Below are 19907 nucleotides of genomic sequence, written 5' to 3'. Positions count from 1 at the left end.
CGCAATGTCCTGGTGAAACCTTTCACTAAGTTCATCACTGTCTGCATCAAGATAAGTTGGAAAGACACCCAAGTGCAAATGCAGAAAATGAATTTTTAATTATGGTATTTAGACTGCAGGCATGTAATGTCACAATCAAGGAATTTTGCCGCTACACGAACAGTCTAAAAAGGATTGTGCAGGAATTTTCAGTCATTCCTGCATCGCAATTTATCCTGTAGGACCTGTACAACCTTTTGGAGGAAGCCTGCAGTGTAAATCATACTGGAAATATTGACTGACAGTCACCCACTCTACTGCACGTCCAATCACTGGCATTGACCAATAAAGCTTGCTTTGTGGGCAATATACTAGCTGACTTAAAATATGACAGAAATAGGTTATATCTGAAAAAGCAGTACATAATAGGAAAATTTTAAGGCGATTTTTGTGATCAGCAATGCAAAATCCATAAAATACACCCCAAAGTGTTCTGGAAGCAAAATCTTCGTTGTCCAGTGTTATTCTTTAATGGGCTAAACACAGCCAGCAGTATCTGCCACCAGTAAAATTCTCCTCCTAACACACAACTTCAACTTTCAGACACAACATCCAAAGTTTAATTTCTTGCCTGTCATCTTCCCTAGAACCTCTGCAGCAAATGAATGTTGTTTCATAACTTTCCTCACTACCTAATGCAAATTAAAATTTGAACTTCTCACACTTAACCTGAGAAGTTTGAGAAACATATTTGTCTTCCAGTCAAAGGCAAGTATATTGTCAATTAGTTTCTATATAAGTGTTAAATGGATAGCAAAGTAATTGGCTGTGCTTATCCACTCTTTTCCAAGACATCACTTAATGTCTTTAGATAGTCCCCATAGATCTTGCCCTTGCTCTGAGTTAAGATACCTTTGACCTACAACCTTCCTATAATAAATTACATCTAGAGTTGAAAAATATCCCATCAAAAGTGGTCTTGACCTATACTTATAGAAGAATGCCATTTTCCAACACAAAACAGCATGTGAATGTTTACCATGGAAGAGCGGAGTCATTTTATAAAATGAATGGTTTCATCTAACAAGCGATCAAGTAGATAATTTTAAAAAAATGTTTGAAGTTACAATGATACAAGCCAAGACTGACCAAAGAAATATGAATAACCATCCAGGTCTCAAAAAATGTTTTGCTATTCTGACTCATTTACTATTTTACATGATTGGGTGGAACCGTACCCCACTGCAAGGGTCTTTCTGTGTAAAACATAAATGAGTAGCAGATGTGTGGATACGTACAATAGTGTTGGTCCATGTAGCCATTTCGGGGGTCCACTGACAAACAGACTGCCCGGTAGGGAGTTTGCGGCTCGGCTAAATGCGGCAGTGAGCCCAGAGAGTTCTTGATTTTTGAGGAAGAGCTAGTGTCTTCACTGGAACTGCACGGCTCTTCATTTATCTTGCAATAGGACTGCCCTGTCCCGTGTGGCCGCATTGAGATTGCATTCCTGCGCTCTCTTATATAGTCAGGCCAAGGGCTTTCGACTTCTGTGTGGAGGAAGGAGAAACAATAACACTTTACCTGTCATTAATATCTTTATTGTAGCTTAAGCAACAATCCAATTTTTCTAATATGATGCCTTTATTTCTTGCTTTTACCTCTGAACTTGTCCCAAGCTGCATTTATATACTATCACCTGCCTGACTGAAAAATTTATTTGAAACATTGCTGCAATGTACATTAACATTGAAGAGGTATGCAGCTTAATTTTTTTTAGTATTCTGAATGAGAACACTCTGCTCACATACCGAGACATCTGAAAGATCTTTTGCTTCTAATTATTCACTATTGATTGTAAATGGTATTGTCATACATAGATTACAAAATGTGAAACAGAAGATAATTTCTATAGCTTTCCATACACATTTTTTATTTGCGACACAGTTCATGAATGTTAACCAGAAAAAAAGTGACTGAAAATTACAAAACTGCTCCTACTAGAAATAAGAGTGCAAAAACAAAGGGACTTTGACCAGAAATGTTCACTGCTTCTCCTTCTGCAGATGCGGATCAATGGGCTAATTGTCTCCAGCATTTTCTGTTGTACGGCAAAAGGTAAGAAAAGTGGGTGAAATTCTTTCCGTTCCATGAATAACATGATACACTGGAGAGGACTAATATTTGCGCTGCATAGCATATTGGCTGCAGGGTGTGACATCTGTTGGCATCTGGGATCAACATACAGTCCTATTGGGGGGCAGGCAACAATGCACTGATCTGAAGGGATCAGCATCAGAGCACCACCCACAGGGGTGGTGTTTAGGGGGGTGCAGGGGAAATCTGCATGGGAGAGAGGGGCTGCAGGTCAAGTATGAGGCTGCTACCTGCACCGTCTCTCACATGTAGCTAGAAATGATTGGCACAATGCACCAAGCTGAAGTATGACACCCCAGACACAATCAGTAAGCCATTCCAGAAGGCACTGGTACCAAAACGTTATACTGGCATCGGTTCACAGCCCATTTGAAAGGAAGCATCAGGATATTGTCCTAATCGGTCCTAACATCTACAGATCCAAAATAAATTTAAGGTCTTGTCAGTGACCTTCCCCCAAAGGATTGAGTAACAGGCAATGGAAGAAGGAATAAAATGTGAACAGCAAAAAAGCAAAATAGTTTTCCTCCAAATTCTAAAAAAAATCATTTTGTTTGCAAAACCATTATTACTTCTTTGAACTCTTAAATAAAGTGAGCAAAATCCATAAAAGTTATAAAAGTACAGTAAATGTTGCTAATGCCATGCAGCGTTGACGTGAAGCAGACAGTTCAACAGTGCAGCGAGACTAAAATAGCAACAGCCTGCTAAGTTTCAAGAGAAGTCAAGTTTACCTTATCAGAGGGAGAATGTTCCTGGCAAACCCCAAACAAGCTCGGAGAACTCTCAGACTAGGTTTTTTCTAAAACCGCAATTTACCGCGGAGCATCAAAGATCCACACCAGCTAACTGCAGCATGGTACAAGGATGTTGTACCATCGATCCACATTGTTCTCGGGGTTGTTCTACATTTTCCTTTATAAGTTCCCAGTGGGCTTTAGAAGTTCAGCGGAGATTATACATCACCGTACAGGATTTATTGGGGGTTGGGAGAATTAAACATTACAGCTGTATCAAATCAAAATGCCGAAAATGTAGTCAGGAAGAGACTGAGAAGAATCGTTTTATCTTTCAAACTTTTAAACTCCCTGTTGTTCTCGGCTCCAAAACTGGAACAAAAGCAGCTTTCAATTAAAATGTTGCACCAACAAAAAATATCCGAAACTGCTATTTAACTTCTCAAAAATTAGACTTCCATGCGTGCTTTATAACAAAAAGAAACATTCACGGCAGATAGTAAATCAACTGAAATTGTGCACGTTTGTAAAATAAGATGACCTCGAAAGTTATAAAATCCTCATTAAAATGAACTGCATACTCACTAGGATGGTTTTCGCCATTGGATTAGGCGGTGGAGGAATTTGAGCTGTGTCCTGCCTGAAACCTGCATAAAGCCTTGAATGGTCCGACAGCTTTTCAAATGCTATCCAGAACAATGAGTCCATTTCAATATGAAGCTTCCCCCCTCCCCTCCTCTGTGTGATTAACATTCAGACCCATGCCCTTAGAAAAAGGCGAGTTATTTTCTAGTTAAAGGTTTCGGAGGAGCAGAGGGTCAGGTGGCTAATCATTAAATCAAACTGCTGTCATCTCTCCACAATTACTCTGGCTGAAAGGAAAGGGTTTATTTGCTCCAGTTTATACAGGACAAACAACTTCAGAAAACATTCACCAGAATTTTTTTAAAAAAAGGGTCAACAATGGCATCAATTACAAGGAAACAACACAAAATCTTCTGGCTGTATTGTACTTGGTAAAGGCATGTTTTAATCAACTGTTTTCCAAACGCTTCCCCTCTCTCTCGGCGGTAAAAAAAAAGCTACAGCTATGAAACTCAGCGAAAGTATTCCAATGGATCTATCCCAGTCCAATCCCGAAGCCACCACTCTTTCACTGCCCTTCAGTTCAGCGACGGCTTAGACACACAATACCCAAACTTTCAATAGGACAACCCAGCCGTAAAAAAGAATCACTTGTTCTCTCTCGAACCCAAGGCAGGAACCCAGGAGAACTCGTAAAATCCTCCCTTCAAAAACTTCCAGCACTAATTGTGGCCGAGAGTTCCAGATGACACTGGCCGATCAACATGCCTCAAAATCTATTTGTCGTCCTCAACTAAACAAGAATCTCTTCTTCTTTCACATCATCAGCTTCCGACCAACAAAAAGGGAACGCGGCGTTATTGGCCTCTAAGTATTTGCTAATATTTGCCAAGAAGTAAGTTGTGAAACAGCCTCAGGCAAGGCTGGGTGCTTTTAAATAAACAGGAGGATGGAAGCATCTCCCTTTCTGCACACTTTAGTATTCAGCTCAGGTCGGAGCAGGGATTGGGTCGAGTTTTTAAGGAAGTGTTCTCAGTACTTGGGACTAACTACATCATACACAGCCCTTCTTTGAGCTGTGAGCTAATATTGTTAAAAGACCTAAACTGTGAATGCGTGTACAAAGCCCATCGGCAAACTGCGATATTGATCTTTGCACAATCTGAGAGAATGCCTTAGTGGACTCAACGAGTTTGGACAAATACTTGCACTTCTGTTGCTTCTCTCTTAAGAGTTTGTCGAGATGGTACTTCAACGCTTCCCTGGAAGTGCACTTCGAGACCCCTGCCATCCATCAAAGAATGCAAATTGGAGGGGCAGACAACAACAACAAAAAAGAGGCAGACAGGGGCGTGTTAAGTAACGGTGAAGCCGCGCCGAGAGGGAGCTTTCTCGGAGAATACACGCGATGCCCATAGTGGGGATAAATTCCTCTCCCCCCTTCCTGTCGTTGACAAAACGAAGTGAGAACAAGAAGCTTAACAAGCACAACACTTTGACTGAAACAAAAATAAATTCTAACTCTTTCCACGAACAAAGTAACTTTTAAAAATACACAAATACATCGCGCTCCGAACGGGACACTAATTGAGAGTGGATTTTTTTTCTGCAGCCATTTGTTATATTTTACTGTCGAAGGAAAATGGACAGATATCCCTTTGCCTCTCACCCCACCCACTTCCTACTTTCGTTACGGAGGTTTCGGAGCCGACTGATCCGATAAAGGGATTTCTTCGCTGGACCCAAACTGCGTTTTAATTCGTTGAGGAAAATGATAAAACGCTTCTAGGAAGGGAATGAGGGAAAAGATCTTGCCCTCGTTTACAGACACAATAACCTGTAGTGCAATGTGGTGGAGAGCGGCTTTCCGTGGGCACGTTTAATTGGGGTAACCTCCTCGCTGCTACTAGTTTGTATTTTCACATGCCACTCTATAAATCAACTTCAAATTGCTCGAGGAGCAGGCAGACAGAGTCATTCCTCATCGGTTCCATTAACCCTTTGGCTTCCCGAATCTCATTGAATCGCGAGATGAACCAGGACCATTTTCACAGGCATCTTACACCGAAGAATCGAACCCCCCGCTGCTCCCCTTTCGAAGTGCGCTTTGTTTGGCGGTGTGTCGACTTTGGGTTGAAGGGGGGGGGGGGGGGGGAAACCGGTGGTGTGCCAAAATGTTCTCTTCTTCATTGCGCGTTTGCTGCTTTGATTTCCAGTTGCAATGTTTTCACACGCAGAAACAGTGTATTTTAATTTGTTATTGCAGCGCCGCCCAACACATCGATCCTTGAACCGTGGCTCCCTGCCCTAGTTAGCTATCTAAATATTATTTTCATCAGGCCAACTAATGCGTTTTCCAGACTGCAGGGTCGCTTTGTCCATTGGTGACTGGCCCCGGTTAAAGGAAGAAAACTGTCTTTGTATTGTACATGGCCTCGGGACTTTCTGAGGACCTATCCTAACATTATAAGACTGCAAGCAGCAGCGTTTGAGTTTCATTTAGGCATCCTGTAAACTCTGGGCCGAAGGGCTTGTTCCTCCCTGTACTATTTCCCCCATGTCATTTATAATGCAAGGAATGGGGCAATAATGATTATTGTCACATCCACCTAAAATCAATGTGATTTGTTTTACTTGCTGCAGTTAAAAGGTACCCTTTAACAAAAAAAAACCTAAATCCAATCATTTACAATCTGGTCTTGCCAAATAATGTACAGTAAGGTCCCACAAATATTAAAACTGATGTCGAATGCCGCTAATATAATGGCTTGGGAAAAGCAAGGACCATGTAGATTTAAAAAGGAAGCGGAATCTTTGGAAAATTTTAAAGCTTTTTATAAAACTCCTAATTGTTCTATCCGGACAAATAAACTGAATTGGGGTTTCCGTGCCACACACCAAAATTACAGAGGGGAAAATGAGATTATTGGCAGCTCCACGCTGTCCAATTGGGGGGGGGGGGGGGGGGGGGATTACACTCACAAGCCTAGTCGTTCCCAACATAACATTTCAGGTTGCCCTGTCCAGGACAGCTCGGCTTCCACCAGTTACCGCCTCTTGAAACAGTAGCGAACGAAAAAAAATCATTCAACAGACGTGGAGGAAAATGTTACCAGGGTTTTACGAACCCAACTCCCAGAAGATTTATCACTGCCAGTTTTAAAATGCTATTACGACGTGCCGTTGATTTTTGGAAAGTTAGGTGAGCTGCATCAAATGCTATGTGGAAAGTTAGGTGAGCTGCATCAAATGCTATGTGTGCGTCCTTCACAAGTCAGATATGAAACTCGAGGCTCTGCTGACTTCTTTCGGGGGTACGAGGAAGAGGAGAGACAATTTGGGAATCGATTTAGTACAATCTGAATTACAAGATTTCCCAGCAGGGTTGGATGGGGTTTGCTCTGGGGTCTGAGTCTCATCTGGCTGCTCTCCCTCCAAGCCACTTCAGCGGGTCAAGCAGCATCAATGGGAGAAAAGAAGACTCGATGAAGAGTTTGGGCTGGAAACGTCGATCCACTGATGCTGTGTTCCTCCAGCAGATTGTGTTTAGTTTAGGATTCCAGCATCAGTAGTCTCCTGTGGGAACCCAAAGTCACCATCTACTCAGGGCGTACATGTACTGAAACCCGGATTGTACAAGAAGAACAAGGAAGAAAAAAAACCCCACAATGCTGGAGAAACTCAACAGGTCGAATAGTGTTCTTTATAGAGCAAAGGTAGATAGATATATAACCAACGTTTCGGGCTTGAGCTTTCCATCAAGGTACTGGATACCTCTCCCCATCACTTCTCAGTTATTTTTCTCTTCTACCCTCCCACCTGTATCCCACCTCTTAAAATGTGCTCCTCCTACTTCCACCCTCCTCTCCTCCCTCCCACCTCGCCCCTCCTCACCCCAGGCAAATTAATTCAGGCAAAATAAAAACATAATGGTTATGTACATTGACCTGGTGAGTTTCTCCAGCTATGTGCTTTTACCAATATTTAATTAACGTTTTGGGGTCAGGCATCTATCTGTTCTTATTCCTGATAAAGGGCTCAGGCCCAAAAGTTTATTAACTTTTACTTCCTATGGATGCTGCATGACCAGTCGACTTTCTCTAGCACATTTGTGTATTGAACTTGACTTCAGCATCTGTAGATTTTCTTGTTTAACTGCACTATTAGCATGGCTGTGTGTGTGTGTGTGTGTGTGTGTGTGTGTGTGTGTGTGTGTGTGTGTGTGTGTGTGTGTGTGTGTGTGTGTGTTTGTGTGTGTGTGTGAGAGAGAGAGAGAGAGAACTCACAAACCTGATTTACCCCTCCACCTTCCTTTGCTCTAATGTGTTGAAGATAAAGTAACTAATATTCAGAAACACAATGAAGAACTTCAACGATCAAGCCAGTTGTTCAGTTTGTCACATAGTTTCCCATTTATAACTAAATGATTACATGCAAAACTCTTATATACATTGTGGTATTTTAAAAATAACAAGCACATATGCTGCACAGATGTTGCTGAGGACTACTGCACATCCCTGCCCAGGTTTTCCGCTCATTCCTTCCATCTCTCACATGACGCGACTTTCCTAGAATGACACACCAGTGGGCACTAAGCCTGCAAACATTTCCTTCTATCAATCAACTCAGAATTGGGCATCTACTGACAAACTCAATGATATGCTGCCCTCCACCATTCACTGTCCAGGATTTCCTCTGGAGTGACTAACTGCACAATGATAGATTTCAGGCAAAATGCAGTCAGAACAGAGAGAAAGGTTCTTCAAAATAACAAGTGGCTGTGACTGTCAGATCCAGAAGAGAACTCCTTTTCTCTGGAACAAGACTCTGTTCTTTTAAGCTTGTGTTTCCTCTTTTGATAGATCCACAAACCCTTAGATTTGTAAGCACTACAACTGTTTTCTCTGGCATTTTGTTCCAGATACCTACTATCCGCTGTGTGAAAATGTTGCCCCTCAGGTTCCTTTTAAATCTTTCCCTACACTCATTAAACCAATCCTATCTAATTTTAGTTACCCCAATCCTGGGGGAAAATAAAAGACTGTGACCATTCAGTTGATCTCTGCCCCTCATGATTTTATAAAACTTTATAAAGTCACTCCTCAACTTCCTATGCTCCAAGGAATAAAACCCCAGCCTGTGCAGCTTCTCTTTATAATGCAAGCCCTCTAGACCTAAAAACATCACTGTAAATATTTTCTGCATCGTTTCAAAAGTTCAAAGTTAAAATATATTGTCACAATATATACATGACATCACATACGAAACTGAGATTCTTTTATTGTAATAAAAGTCATAATGGAAGCCTAAATGTGTATTTGGCTGTTTGAATTGTAAGATGTTTACATTTATTATTCCAGTAATTCTAACATCGATTTGAGCAATTTATGAACACATGATCAAGAAAAATGGGTTGGTCTATGATTAGCCCCTTTTTTAGAGGATCATAATTCACAACAAGAGGAACCAAGCAGATTTGAGACCAAGATGGTCCAGAGTAACTCATTAAGGATAGCTCAGGACAGGACTGGTTTGTAATAGCAGAATAACTATCAATATTCATAGATCTAATATATATTTTGCATGTCTGTTTGTTGTAAAAACACAATGCTGGAGCAACTCAGCAGGTCAAACAGTGTCCCTTATGTAGCAAAGGCAGACATACATAATTGACATTTCAGGCTTGAGTCCTTCATCAAAGTTTGAGAAAATGCTGGTGAGTGTCAGAATAAAAGAGTGGGAGGGGGAAGGGGTAGAAGGGCAGGTGATGATAGGTGGAGAAGGGAGAGAGGGGACAGCAGCACTAAAGGGGAGGGAAGGCAGGGCTGTGTAGGTGAAAGAACTGGGAAGGCAGGAAATAGGGGAGAGGAAGAAAAGGCAAGCAGGTTTAGTGGAAAGCAGTGAGGTCAGTGTTCATGCCATCTGGCTGGAGGGTGGCCAGATGAAAAATAAGGCGTTGTTCCTCCACTCCGTTCACAACCACAGCGACAATCCAATGGCCAACTGTTTCAATATCAGGTCACACTCCCGTGCTCACATGTCTGTCCATGGCCTTATGTACTGTCCCACACTGACCACCCGCAAATTGTAGGAACACCTTATTTTCCATCTGAGCACCCTCCAGCCAGATGGCATGAACACTGACTTCACTGCTTTCCATTAAACCTTTTTGCCTTTTCTTCTCCCTCTCCCATTTCCTGCCTTTCTCGTTCTTTCACCTCACAGCCCTGCTTTCCCCCTCTTAGTGCTGCTGTCCCTCCCTCCCTTCTCCATCTATCATCTCCTGCCCTTCCCCCTCCCACTCTTTTATTCTATCACCAGCATTTTCTCATACTTTGATGAAGGGCTCAAGCCTGAAACGTAAATTATGTATTTCTGCCTTTGCTACATAAAGGACGGTCCTTGTACCTCTTCTTTGGTGCACCTCTGTCTCGATGGCCATTGGAGAGCTCGCCATATAACACGATCTTGGGAAGGCGATGGTCCTCCATTCTGGAGACGTGACCCACCCAGCGCAGTTGGGTCTTCAGCAGCATGGATTCGATGCATGCGGACTCTGCCAGCTCGAGTACTTCGATGTTGGTGATGTTGGAGCCGTAGGTGATGCCAGTAGAGGACCCATGATTCGGAGCCGAACAGGAGCGTGGGTATGACAATGGCTCTGTACACGCTGATGTTTCTTCAGGTGGTTGTTTTTCCAGACTCTTTTGTGTAGTCTTCCAAAGGTGCTATTTGCCTTGGCGAGTCTGTTGTCTATCTCTTTGTCGATCCTTGCATCAGATGAAATGGTGCAGGCGAGGTAGGTAAACTGGTTGACCGTTTTGAGTTCAGTGTGCCCGATGGAGATGTGGGGGGGGCTGGTAGTCATGGTGGGGAGCTGGATGATGGAGGACCTCAGTTTTCTTCAGGCTGACTTCCAGGCCAAACATTTTGGCAGTTTCCGCAAAACAGGACATCATGCGCTGGAGAGCTGGCTCTGAATGGGCAACTCCACTGGCCACCGGGACGGAGGTGCACCAAAGAAGAGATACAAGGACTGCTTAAAGAAATCTCTTGGTGCCTGCCACATTGACCACCGCCAGTGGGCTGATATCGCCTCCAACCGTGCATCTTGGCGCCTCACAGTTCGGTGGGCAGCAACCTCCTTTGAAGAAGACTGCTGAGCCCACCTCATTGACAAAAGACAAAGGAGGAAAAACCCAACACCCAACCCCAACCCACCAATTTTCCCTTGCAACCGCTGCAACCGTGCCTGCCTGTCCCGTATCGGACTTGTCAGTCACCAATGAGCTTGCAGCTGACGTGGACCTACCCCTCCATAAATCTTCGTCCGTGAAGCCAAGCCAAAGATGAAAAAGAAACATAAAGGACACTGTTTGACCTGCTGAATTTCTCCAACATTTTGTGTTTTACTTCAACCATGGTGTCCACAGAATTATATGTTTTACTTCTGTTTGATTGTCAGTTCTCCATGCAATCAATATGGAGCACTCTAGAAATATCTAAGGAGGTTCAGTAGGGGTTAAATTTTATGCTGAATGTCATGACATTGAATTTAACCTTTAAGGTCATATGAAGTTCAAAAGTGTTTTTTGACCAGCTTGCACTGACTTACATTACTGTTTACTATTTGATGCTGAATGTCATGACCACATTGAATTTAACCTTGACTTGCACCAGGGAGACCTGAATTAGTTACAATGCTGTGCATCAAAGTATATTCAGAATAAAAACAAGTGGCCAAATCCAGTTCAATATGGGCCCAAACAAGATAATCAACATTGGCAGAAACTCTTCACAAGCCCATAGAGTTAGACAAAGGTAAAACACCAGTCTTGCCTCACTGCTGTGGCTTCTAGACAGGCAAGGATCAGACAGTAGGAAACAGAACAGCAGGAACGTACCCACCTCAGGGCTCAGGCCTCCAGTCAGGCAAGGGGCAGGCAGCAGAAAACAGAACAGCAACACCAGGCCCACCTCAGGGCTCAGGCCTCCAGACAGGCAAGGGGCAGGCAGCGGAAAACAGAACAGCAACACCAGGCCCACCTCAGGGCTCAGGCCTCCAGACAGGCAAGGGGCAGGCAGCGGAAAACAGAACAGCAACACCAGGCCCACCTCAGAGCTCAGGCCTCCAGACAGGCAAGGGGCAGGCAGCGGAAAACAGAACAGCAACACCAGGCCCACCTCAGGGCTCAGGCCTCCAGACAGGCAAGGAGCAGGCAGCGGAAAACAGAACAGCAACACCAGGCCCACCTCAGGGCTCAGGCCTCCAGACAAACAAGGAGCCGGCAGCAGGAAGCTGAGGAACAATGGCAAGCCCACCTAAGTGCTGATACCTCCAGGTTCTCCATAAGCAGACAACAAACCACCAGCCAAAGGGCAGCAACATTTTCTGCTACAAAGAATATTAATGTTGTGTTTGAAAAAAAAATATCTTTAAGCAGAACTATCATGAAGTATTTTTGGGTATTTTGTTTCAACAACTGAGTGTTTTATTTCCCAGGCAGCACTGGGTATCCTACTAGTAAGAAATATAAGAAATCAATACAGCAATTATGCCATGCTAGTTTTGTTGTTACAACAATGATTTTGTTTATCCTAGTTGTCAAAGTTTCCTAAAACATGAGAACTTCAAAAGAGAGACTAACAGAAAAGCATTTCTGAATTGTGTGTAAAGCCATGCTTAAATTATATAGTTTAATTTTGCTCAGGGTTCTCTATCAATATATCGCACGTTCTCACAGTAGTTGTTGTGTAATTTGGAGAGATTCTCCTTCCAGGCTGAGATGTTATCTCATGGTGGTACTATTAATAGAGCTACTACCTCACAACTCCAGTGATCCGGCTTCTGCCCTGAACTCTGGCCGTGTCTGTGTGGAGTTTGCACATTCCCCCTGTGACCACGTGAGCTTCCTCTGGATTCTTCAATTTCCTCACAAATCTCAAAGATATGGGCAGGTAGATTATTGGCCTTTGCTGTAGTGTGCAAGTGAGTTGTAACATCTGGGGGAAAATGATGGAAATATGGGGGAAAAAAAAGGGTATAGCATAGATTTGTAAAAGTGGTTACAGGAAAGTCAGAGCAAACTTGATGGGGCAAAGGGGCATTTTCATACTACATCACCCTTGTGGGGAAAAATGCACTCTGGAAGGTGTTCAGACTTAAAGGTGTGTGAAGTAAAAGTTTTAATATTGCCCTTGGTGGAGGTATGGATTCTACCGAGTGCCCTTTGGTTCAAAATGATTTGTGTGCCCAAAATATTTTCTTTTGTATTTGAGAAAGATTATCAAAGATTGATGTATTACTAATTCTTGCAATTTAAAATAAATCTAGCAATTTCAAGCTTTGTGCTTTTCATTTTTTTTCTACAAAACATGCTTCTGATAATTGAAGTTAACAATTTTTGAGGGGGGGGTTGAAATTAGTTGGCCACGCCTGCGGGCCAGGTAGAATTTCTACTTATAGGTAGTGCGAACACTACTCAAGAAATAGATATGTATGCAAAAGAGAGAAATGTAAACAATGAAAGAAAAGTAAACAAAGTGATTGTGCAAATATGCAAAACAAAAATTCAGTATTTATATATTCAGTGCAAATTAAAAGCCATTAAATGAGTCTTTGATTGAGTTTGTTGTTTAGAAGTCTGATGTTGGAGGGATTGGAACTGTTCCTGAAAGTGGTGGTATGAGTATCATTGGTGGGGAGATATTTGCCTATGTTGCCCTGGGTTGTGTCCACTGCCTTCTGCAGTGCTTTTCACTTGGAGTATTGGTGACCCCACACTAGGCCATGAGGCAGATGGTCAACCCACCTTCCACTACACATTTGTGGAAATTTGCCAAGGTTTCCGGTGTCATACCAAACCTCCGCAAACTCTTGAGGAAGTAGGGGTGCTGGCGTGCTTTCTTCGCTATACCATTAGTATATTTGGTCCAGGAAAGGTCCTCTGAGATAGTAACTCCCAAGAAATTAAAATTTCTCACCCTCTCCACCTCTGATGATCACTGGACCTCTGGTTTTCACTTCCTAAAGTCTACAATCAGCTAATTTTTCGGTGACATTGAGTGAGAGATTATTGTCAGTACATCATTCAGCCAAGTTTTCAATCTCCCTCCAAAATACTGACTTATCAGCCTTTTTATACAGCCCACTATTGTGGTATCATCAACAAATTTGAAAATGATTGCAAGCCACACAGTCATAGGTGTAAAGCAGTGAGTTAAGAATGCAGCCCTGCAGTGCACCTGTGCTGATAGAGATGGTTGATAAGATTTTCTTGCCAATCTGCACTGATTGGAGGTGTGGAAATCCAATATAGGATCCAATTACACGGTGGGTATTGCCAGCTTCATAACAATGATTCTGATGTGTTTCTGGTCGCACCATACTGTGACAGAGTATATCGATATGTCTCTGGGAGATAAATTGGGAAAGGTTTGTTAGAGTAGGTAACATACAAACACTTCAAAACAGATCTTATTTAAAATATTGGAGTTCTGCCCCATGCTAAACATGTCTTTGCAAGAGCTTTGGAAAGTGCCCAAGAGACTTCACCAATGGATTGTTGTTTACAAAAAGGCAACAGATGAAAGATCTTGTTGGAGCCGCAGATTGCCTGGAGCTGTTCTAAGAGCGTCATGTGGTTTTGCAAGCAGGGAGAGTCAAATAGGCTTTCTCTCACAGAGAGAGAGAGAGAGAGAGAGAGAGAGAGAGAGAGAGAGAGAGAGAGAGATCACTTCTACAGTGTTACAGCCAGCAGCAGCAGCTGGGACTGGAACAGGACAAGCTGGCAAGTTTGTGGAAAACCCCATGTGCTTGATTCATCCTGGTCAAAGCCCTGTGGCTCATGCAAGAGGAGAGGACTGGCTGTCTCATGTTTCACTTGGAATAAGAGAAACAAAAAGACACTCTGTGGTGACTTGAAAGAAAGAGGTTATCATCTGGAGAACCCTGAAGGGGGCAAGTTTCGTTAGCAAGACACTGAAGTGGTTGGGTGTCCATCGTACAACAAATATCTGTCTGAAAACCGACAAGAACCTTCCTGAGCGGTAACCATTTACCTTTCAAGCCCGGTGAACTTTATAAATGTTAAATTCTGTGCACAGTCTGAGAATTGCCTGGTACCAATGAACTTGGAGGAATGAGAAGTGAGATTGGACTGTGAACCAAAGAACTTTTCTCAACTTACACGTGCGCTTAGAATTGGAAGGGGGGTTAAATTAGGTTAAGTAAGTCAATAGTGATAAGTTAAAGTGCGATTCTATTTTCATGTTTAAAGATAATTAAGAGGAACTTTTGTTTAAGTCACCATTTGTCTTGGTGAGTCTCTATTGCTGCTGGATTTTGGGATCCTCTGGGCTCGTAACAATAATTTTTAAGCTGCCTCAACTTTCAGGAGGAGAGAGAACTGACAGCTGTGTTGAAGGCTTAGAGGAGCAGATAGTTTTCTAATTGTGGTGAATAAATTGTAGGTTTTAAAAAATGCTAATGAAAAAACACAAAGAAAGTGTTTTTACTCAACAAGATCAATTGTCAAAAGTGTCTTAGGGAGAGATGAGGAGAACATTGCTTCATTAGTCAATAAATTGAATACAGAAGTAGAAGTTGTTGAAATTTAAAGGGGAATTGAAGGGGAACATTCTTTATTCAAAGAATGGCAAGTACCTGGAATGCATTGTCTAAGAAGTGGTTGAAGATGGATCACTGACAGCATATCAAAAGAGTCCAGATGAATACTTGAATATACACAGAGGGCTCTGGACCAAGTGCTGGGCAATAGGGTTAATTTGGGAGAGTGCCCAGGTACAAGTTGGGCCAAATGGCCTGTTTCCATGATTCTATGCACTGTAATTCGAGGCGTGCTATCTTGCTTCAGAGCCTTTGGCACCAGGAAATGTGAGGGTGTCCCACACTAGTGGGGTTGACTATAAATTTCCACTTTAAAAGAAAAAAATGAGCTCAGCCTTTCTGCAGTAAACATTTGAATGAGGCCCCAAATTAGTCTTAATCTGCTGCAGCATTTTGTTTTTTTAAGTGTGGTTTGATCTTAAGAGTTATGTTAATATGAAGTACAAAATGGAAAATTCATGCATACAGATGGGTTTTCTGTCTCTGGTGGCTTTAAGGATACAAAAGTGTAGAGCATTTACAGCGCAGTTTAAAGATAGCTGCTGGCACTACACAAGCAGATTAATCACTACAGCTGGAATCATCCTCAGTATTCAAGTCTTATTCTTACCATGGGTCTTCCCTACATAACTACCTCCCACAGGTAATGCTGTCCTTCAGGTCCTTGAGTCTTTAATAATGAATCACATCATCCCATTACACCACTTCCCCTGCCTGAATTCCTTCACATCATCTCGCCTCATGTACAATCATTTCTTGCTTTCTTTGTGATCCCACAGCGATGCACACCTGAGAGATCAGACGGCCAGGTCCTCTCCACTGTAACTGCATGACAGATAATCATTCATTGGCTGTGAAGAATCTTGAGATGCCGAGAAAAATGTGAGAAACATCATTGACTGGAAATTCATCACCAGTTGGCATGCTGTACAGTAGTGAGAAGACATTATTATGAATTCCAAAATCCATCAGAACAAATGTTCGACCCAGTGCTATAAAGTAAAAACTCTGATAATCTGGCATCCTTGGGACCTTGGTGTTGACACACTGGCAATTTTTTTTTTCTTGGACCACTGGATGTTACTCCTAATAATACTCTAGTCCACTTTTAATTCACTTTTATTTCAAATGTTACATAGTAGTAGAATTAATGTTTCAGTGAATCATGTGAACTTAAAGGGAGCATTGCAACAAAACATAATAAGTTTAAAACAAACATGAAACAAGCCCCTCTCTGTGTTCAATGAGAGCACAGGAAATAGAGGATTTGGTGTTGCACAAAGGGAGTGCAGGAAATAGGGACCTAGTGAGTTTAAAGGGAATGAGGGAGGCTCCAATCGTCTGATTGCTCAAAATTCCTGATGACATAGTATCTGGCTCACTTTGATCCAGAATTTGATCCTTAAGGCCAGCGTGCAATCAGGATGTGTGACCAGAGCCAGGGCTCTGCAGCCAGAGGTTGGATCTGGAACACCAAATTTTGTCTGACCTGCTTAGTATTTTGAGCAGTTTCTGTTTTAAACCACTACTAGGAGACAAGGACAGGTTTGCAACCAGACCCAGGGTCCATATATCTTTAAAATCTCTGGATTTACTGGAAGACTTATTAAACCATATGTAACTCGTGAAAAAGAGTGAAGTGAAAGTGCAGGAAGGATCTCAGTGGATCAGGCAACATCAGCGAGAGAGAAAAAAAGAATGATTGACGTTTAGAACTGAAACTCTTCGTCAGGACTGTTTTCTCCCACTGATGTTGCCTGACATGCCCAGTTCCTCCAGCAGATTGTGTTTGGCTTCAGATTCCAGCATCTGCAGCCTTCTGTGTCTCAAGCAAAATAAAAGTGTGTTGGGTATTAATAGGAGTAACATCCAATGGTCCAGAACATCTGCAGATCCAGCACACAATCAACTGTCAAAGGTGCCAGATGTTTCGCTGAGTGGTTTTGACCACAGGGGTGAATTTCTAAGCAATGCCAATGAAACCAAAATTTATCAGGTAATGAGTGAGTGATGCAGCTCTTAGTAGTGGCTTAAAACAGATATATTCTATTAATCAGGCAGATAAAAAAAGCAGAATGCTTTTGGTCAGTAACCTTTCTTCATAATTCTTATGAGGCCCAGTTCTGAAGGAAGTTTGTCAGCTCATAATGTTTGCTCTTTTTCTCTCTCCAGAGATGTTGTCTGACCTGCTGAATAATTCCAGTGCTTTCTTTTTTTCTGTCAGATTTATATTTTACATTTATATATTGTGATTAAGGAAACCTGTTTTAAGATAGTAGGCATTTGACAAAGTTTAAACATTTCTGTGAATAAAAAATCAAAAAAGAGGAATTTATTTAGTGAAACAAGAACTGCAATTGCTGGAATCTTGGGTGAACAAAAGAAGCTGGAGGGACTCGAGGGGTCAGGCAGCATCAATGATCAGACAACGTTTTGGGTTGGCGCCCTATAATCAAGAGTGTTTAAAATGCCTTTTATATTCCTTTCTAGACATGTCAGAAATTACTTTCTGCCCAATGACATTCTTTTGAAGTGCAGACAAGTTGTAATGTTGCCAAATTGCACAGAAGCCAAGTTATGCACAGTAAGATCCCACAACAGCAAGGTGATAATAAGTAGAGATTTTTTTTTTAGTGAGATTAGTTGAGCATAAGGATTTTCCATTATATGGAAGTTCCTCCATAGTTGAAGGACAAGGCTCTTGAAAACGTAGCATACTCTCAATACTGCACTGCCACCTCAGCCTAGATTTTTGTGCTCAAGTCTTTACTATAAGACTTGAAGCTCCAATCTTCTGACCCTAAACAAAGGCTACGCAGTGCGTTACAGCTGTTTCCTTTGTTATCAAACAGGTATCAGTCACTCATCCCGCTAATGCACTATACCCAAGACTTTCCCATATTTTGGAAGCTTTTGAATTGTTCTGCTTCTGTGAAATATTGATTTCATTAAAAGTTTCTGTGGTTGCATGTTCTGACATGACAGATTGATGTCAGTAAACAGAGAAGGATTGGTGTCAGTTACTTTCATTGGCTAATCCTGCTTTGAGGAATACACTTGGCTTGTTAAGGAGCAATATATCTGAAATACAAGTGGAAACACCAAATGTAAGAATGACAAATGTCAAAGCAAAGAAAACAAAAGGTATATTCCAACAAGAAAATTTCCAACACATAAACATTTTCATATTAAGCAACACATAAGAGTTTGTATTCTCCATATAGAAAATCAAAGGTATTACCTCTTTTGCAAATTTATTTAAGGAAGGTTGTTTAACATCTTTTGAACAGCTGGCAAGTAAATATGACATACTAAATATTCATTTTTTTAAATATTTACAGATTAGAAATTTCTTAAATACCCTATTACCAGACTTTCCATTTGTACATCCACCTGATCTAGTTGATAATATTTTTCAATTGAATCCTTCTCAGAAAGGATGAATTGGAATTATAAATGATAGATTATTGAAATTAAGTACAGTACTTCATGATAAGATTAAAAAGGCTTGGGGACGAGAACTTGCAAGACCCTTATCGGAGGACCTATGGGACAAGATTCTTGAACTAGTGAATAAATCTTCAATAATCTTCATTAATTCAATTCAAAGTGGTACTTCGTGTTCGCACGTCCAAAGATAAGCTGGTTGTATCTTTTCTAATATGAACCCTACTTGTGACAGATGTAAATCTGATATTGCTACATTGGCACATATGTTTTGGTCTTGTCCATCCTTAGAAATCTATTGGAAATCATTTTAAAATATTTTTTCAACTGTATTTCAGGTGGTGCTTCGACCCAATCCAATAACTGCTCTTTTGAGCGTTATTGAACCAGATATAGAGAGTTTTTCTGTACCTGCACAACGGGTTGTGGCTTTCTCTTCATTGTTGGGTAGAAGAGCCATCTTTTTCAAACGGAAAAAAATCCAGACTCCAACAGAGTTTAATTGGTTCTCTCATATTATGTCGAATTTAAGTTTAGAAAAAAATTAGATATCATGTATTTGATTCATCAGTGAAATTTGAAGATACATGGCGACCTTTTCTGTCTTATTTTCATTTGATGTGAATATTTTTAATGTGATTACATGTACTCACGCTTCCAGATGAGATATAGTCTTACCTTTGTTTTTTGTTTCATGGTATGAATCAAAAGCTACAAAATATATGTAATCCTCAGGATAAGCTGCTCAGATTTTTATAGTTCTTTTTTTTTAAATAGAGTAGGACAGGTGGGTTTTTATATCATATATATATAAATGTGATATTGTATTTTCATTCTCATTCCCATTTCTACATTGTACTGTATTTATTATAAAAACCAATAAATACTGAAAAGGAAAGAAAGAGTTTGTACAACTTAATTTCACCATCTCTATCTATTCATGCTAGGCCTAGTATTAATTTATATGTAAAACAAATTAAACTGGTCAGGCTAAGGAGATTACATTAATAAAGGATCTTAACTTTTGAACCAAAAGATGAATCTTAAAATATGTTTTCTAAATTGCAAAAAAAATACTAACAGTTCCAATGTTAAAATATTCAAGAACTCACCAGTTATCTTTTGCTGTATGTAGATCTTGCAAAACAAAATTTTGCAGTCTGCATGTGGACTGTTGGTCAGGATAATATATTGCTTATGAGGTGTTCAAGGATTTACTGAAGATCTAACAGTACTGCCTGCACAAATACACATTCTTTATTTGTTGGCTGCAAGGAATGTTTTTTTTTCTGTGCTCATTAAACTCAAACGATTTATTTATTTTCTTGCTCAATGTTATTGTTTGGAAGATGGTAAATTTGGTAGAAAATCTAAAT

At 41.1% G+C, this 19907-nt stretch overlaps 1 protein-coding gene across 2 annotated transcripts in view; it reads right to left on the bottom strand.

The window, feature by feature from the left end:
* gli2a (GLI family zinc finger 2a) overlaps nucleotides 1-19907 on the bottom strand; it is a 481485-nt gene that overhangs the window by 220633 nt on the left and 240945 nt on the right. The window contains exons 1-2 of one of the 2 annotated variants that reach the window (XM_069934895.1): nucleotides 2868-3236; nucleotides 1278-1526 (exon numbers count right to left, since the gene is read on the bottom strand). In XM_069934895.1, coding sequence (XP_069790996.1) covers nucleotides 1278-1473 — 196 coding nt within the window. In that variant the 5' untranslated portion in view covers nucleotides 1474-1526; nucleotides 2868-3236. Of the gene's footprint in view, nucleotides 1-1277; nucleotides 1527-2867; nucleotides 3237-19907 lie in introns of those variants that run through there. The other variant, XM_069934894.1, reaches the window with a different exon arrangement.

This window comes from Narcine bancroftii, chromosome 4 (genome assembly GCF_036971445.1).
Source record: "Narcine bancroftii isolate sNarBan1 chromosome 4, sNarBan1.hap1, whole genome shotgun sequence".
NCBI lineage: Eukaryota > Metazoa > Chordata > Chondrichthyes > Torpediniformes > Narcinidae > Narcine > Narcine bancroftii.
The sequence above is the reverse complement of the archived record's forward strand: the minus strand, read 5'-3'. Positions and strand labels throughout refer to the sequence as shown.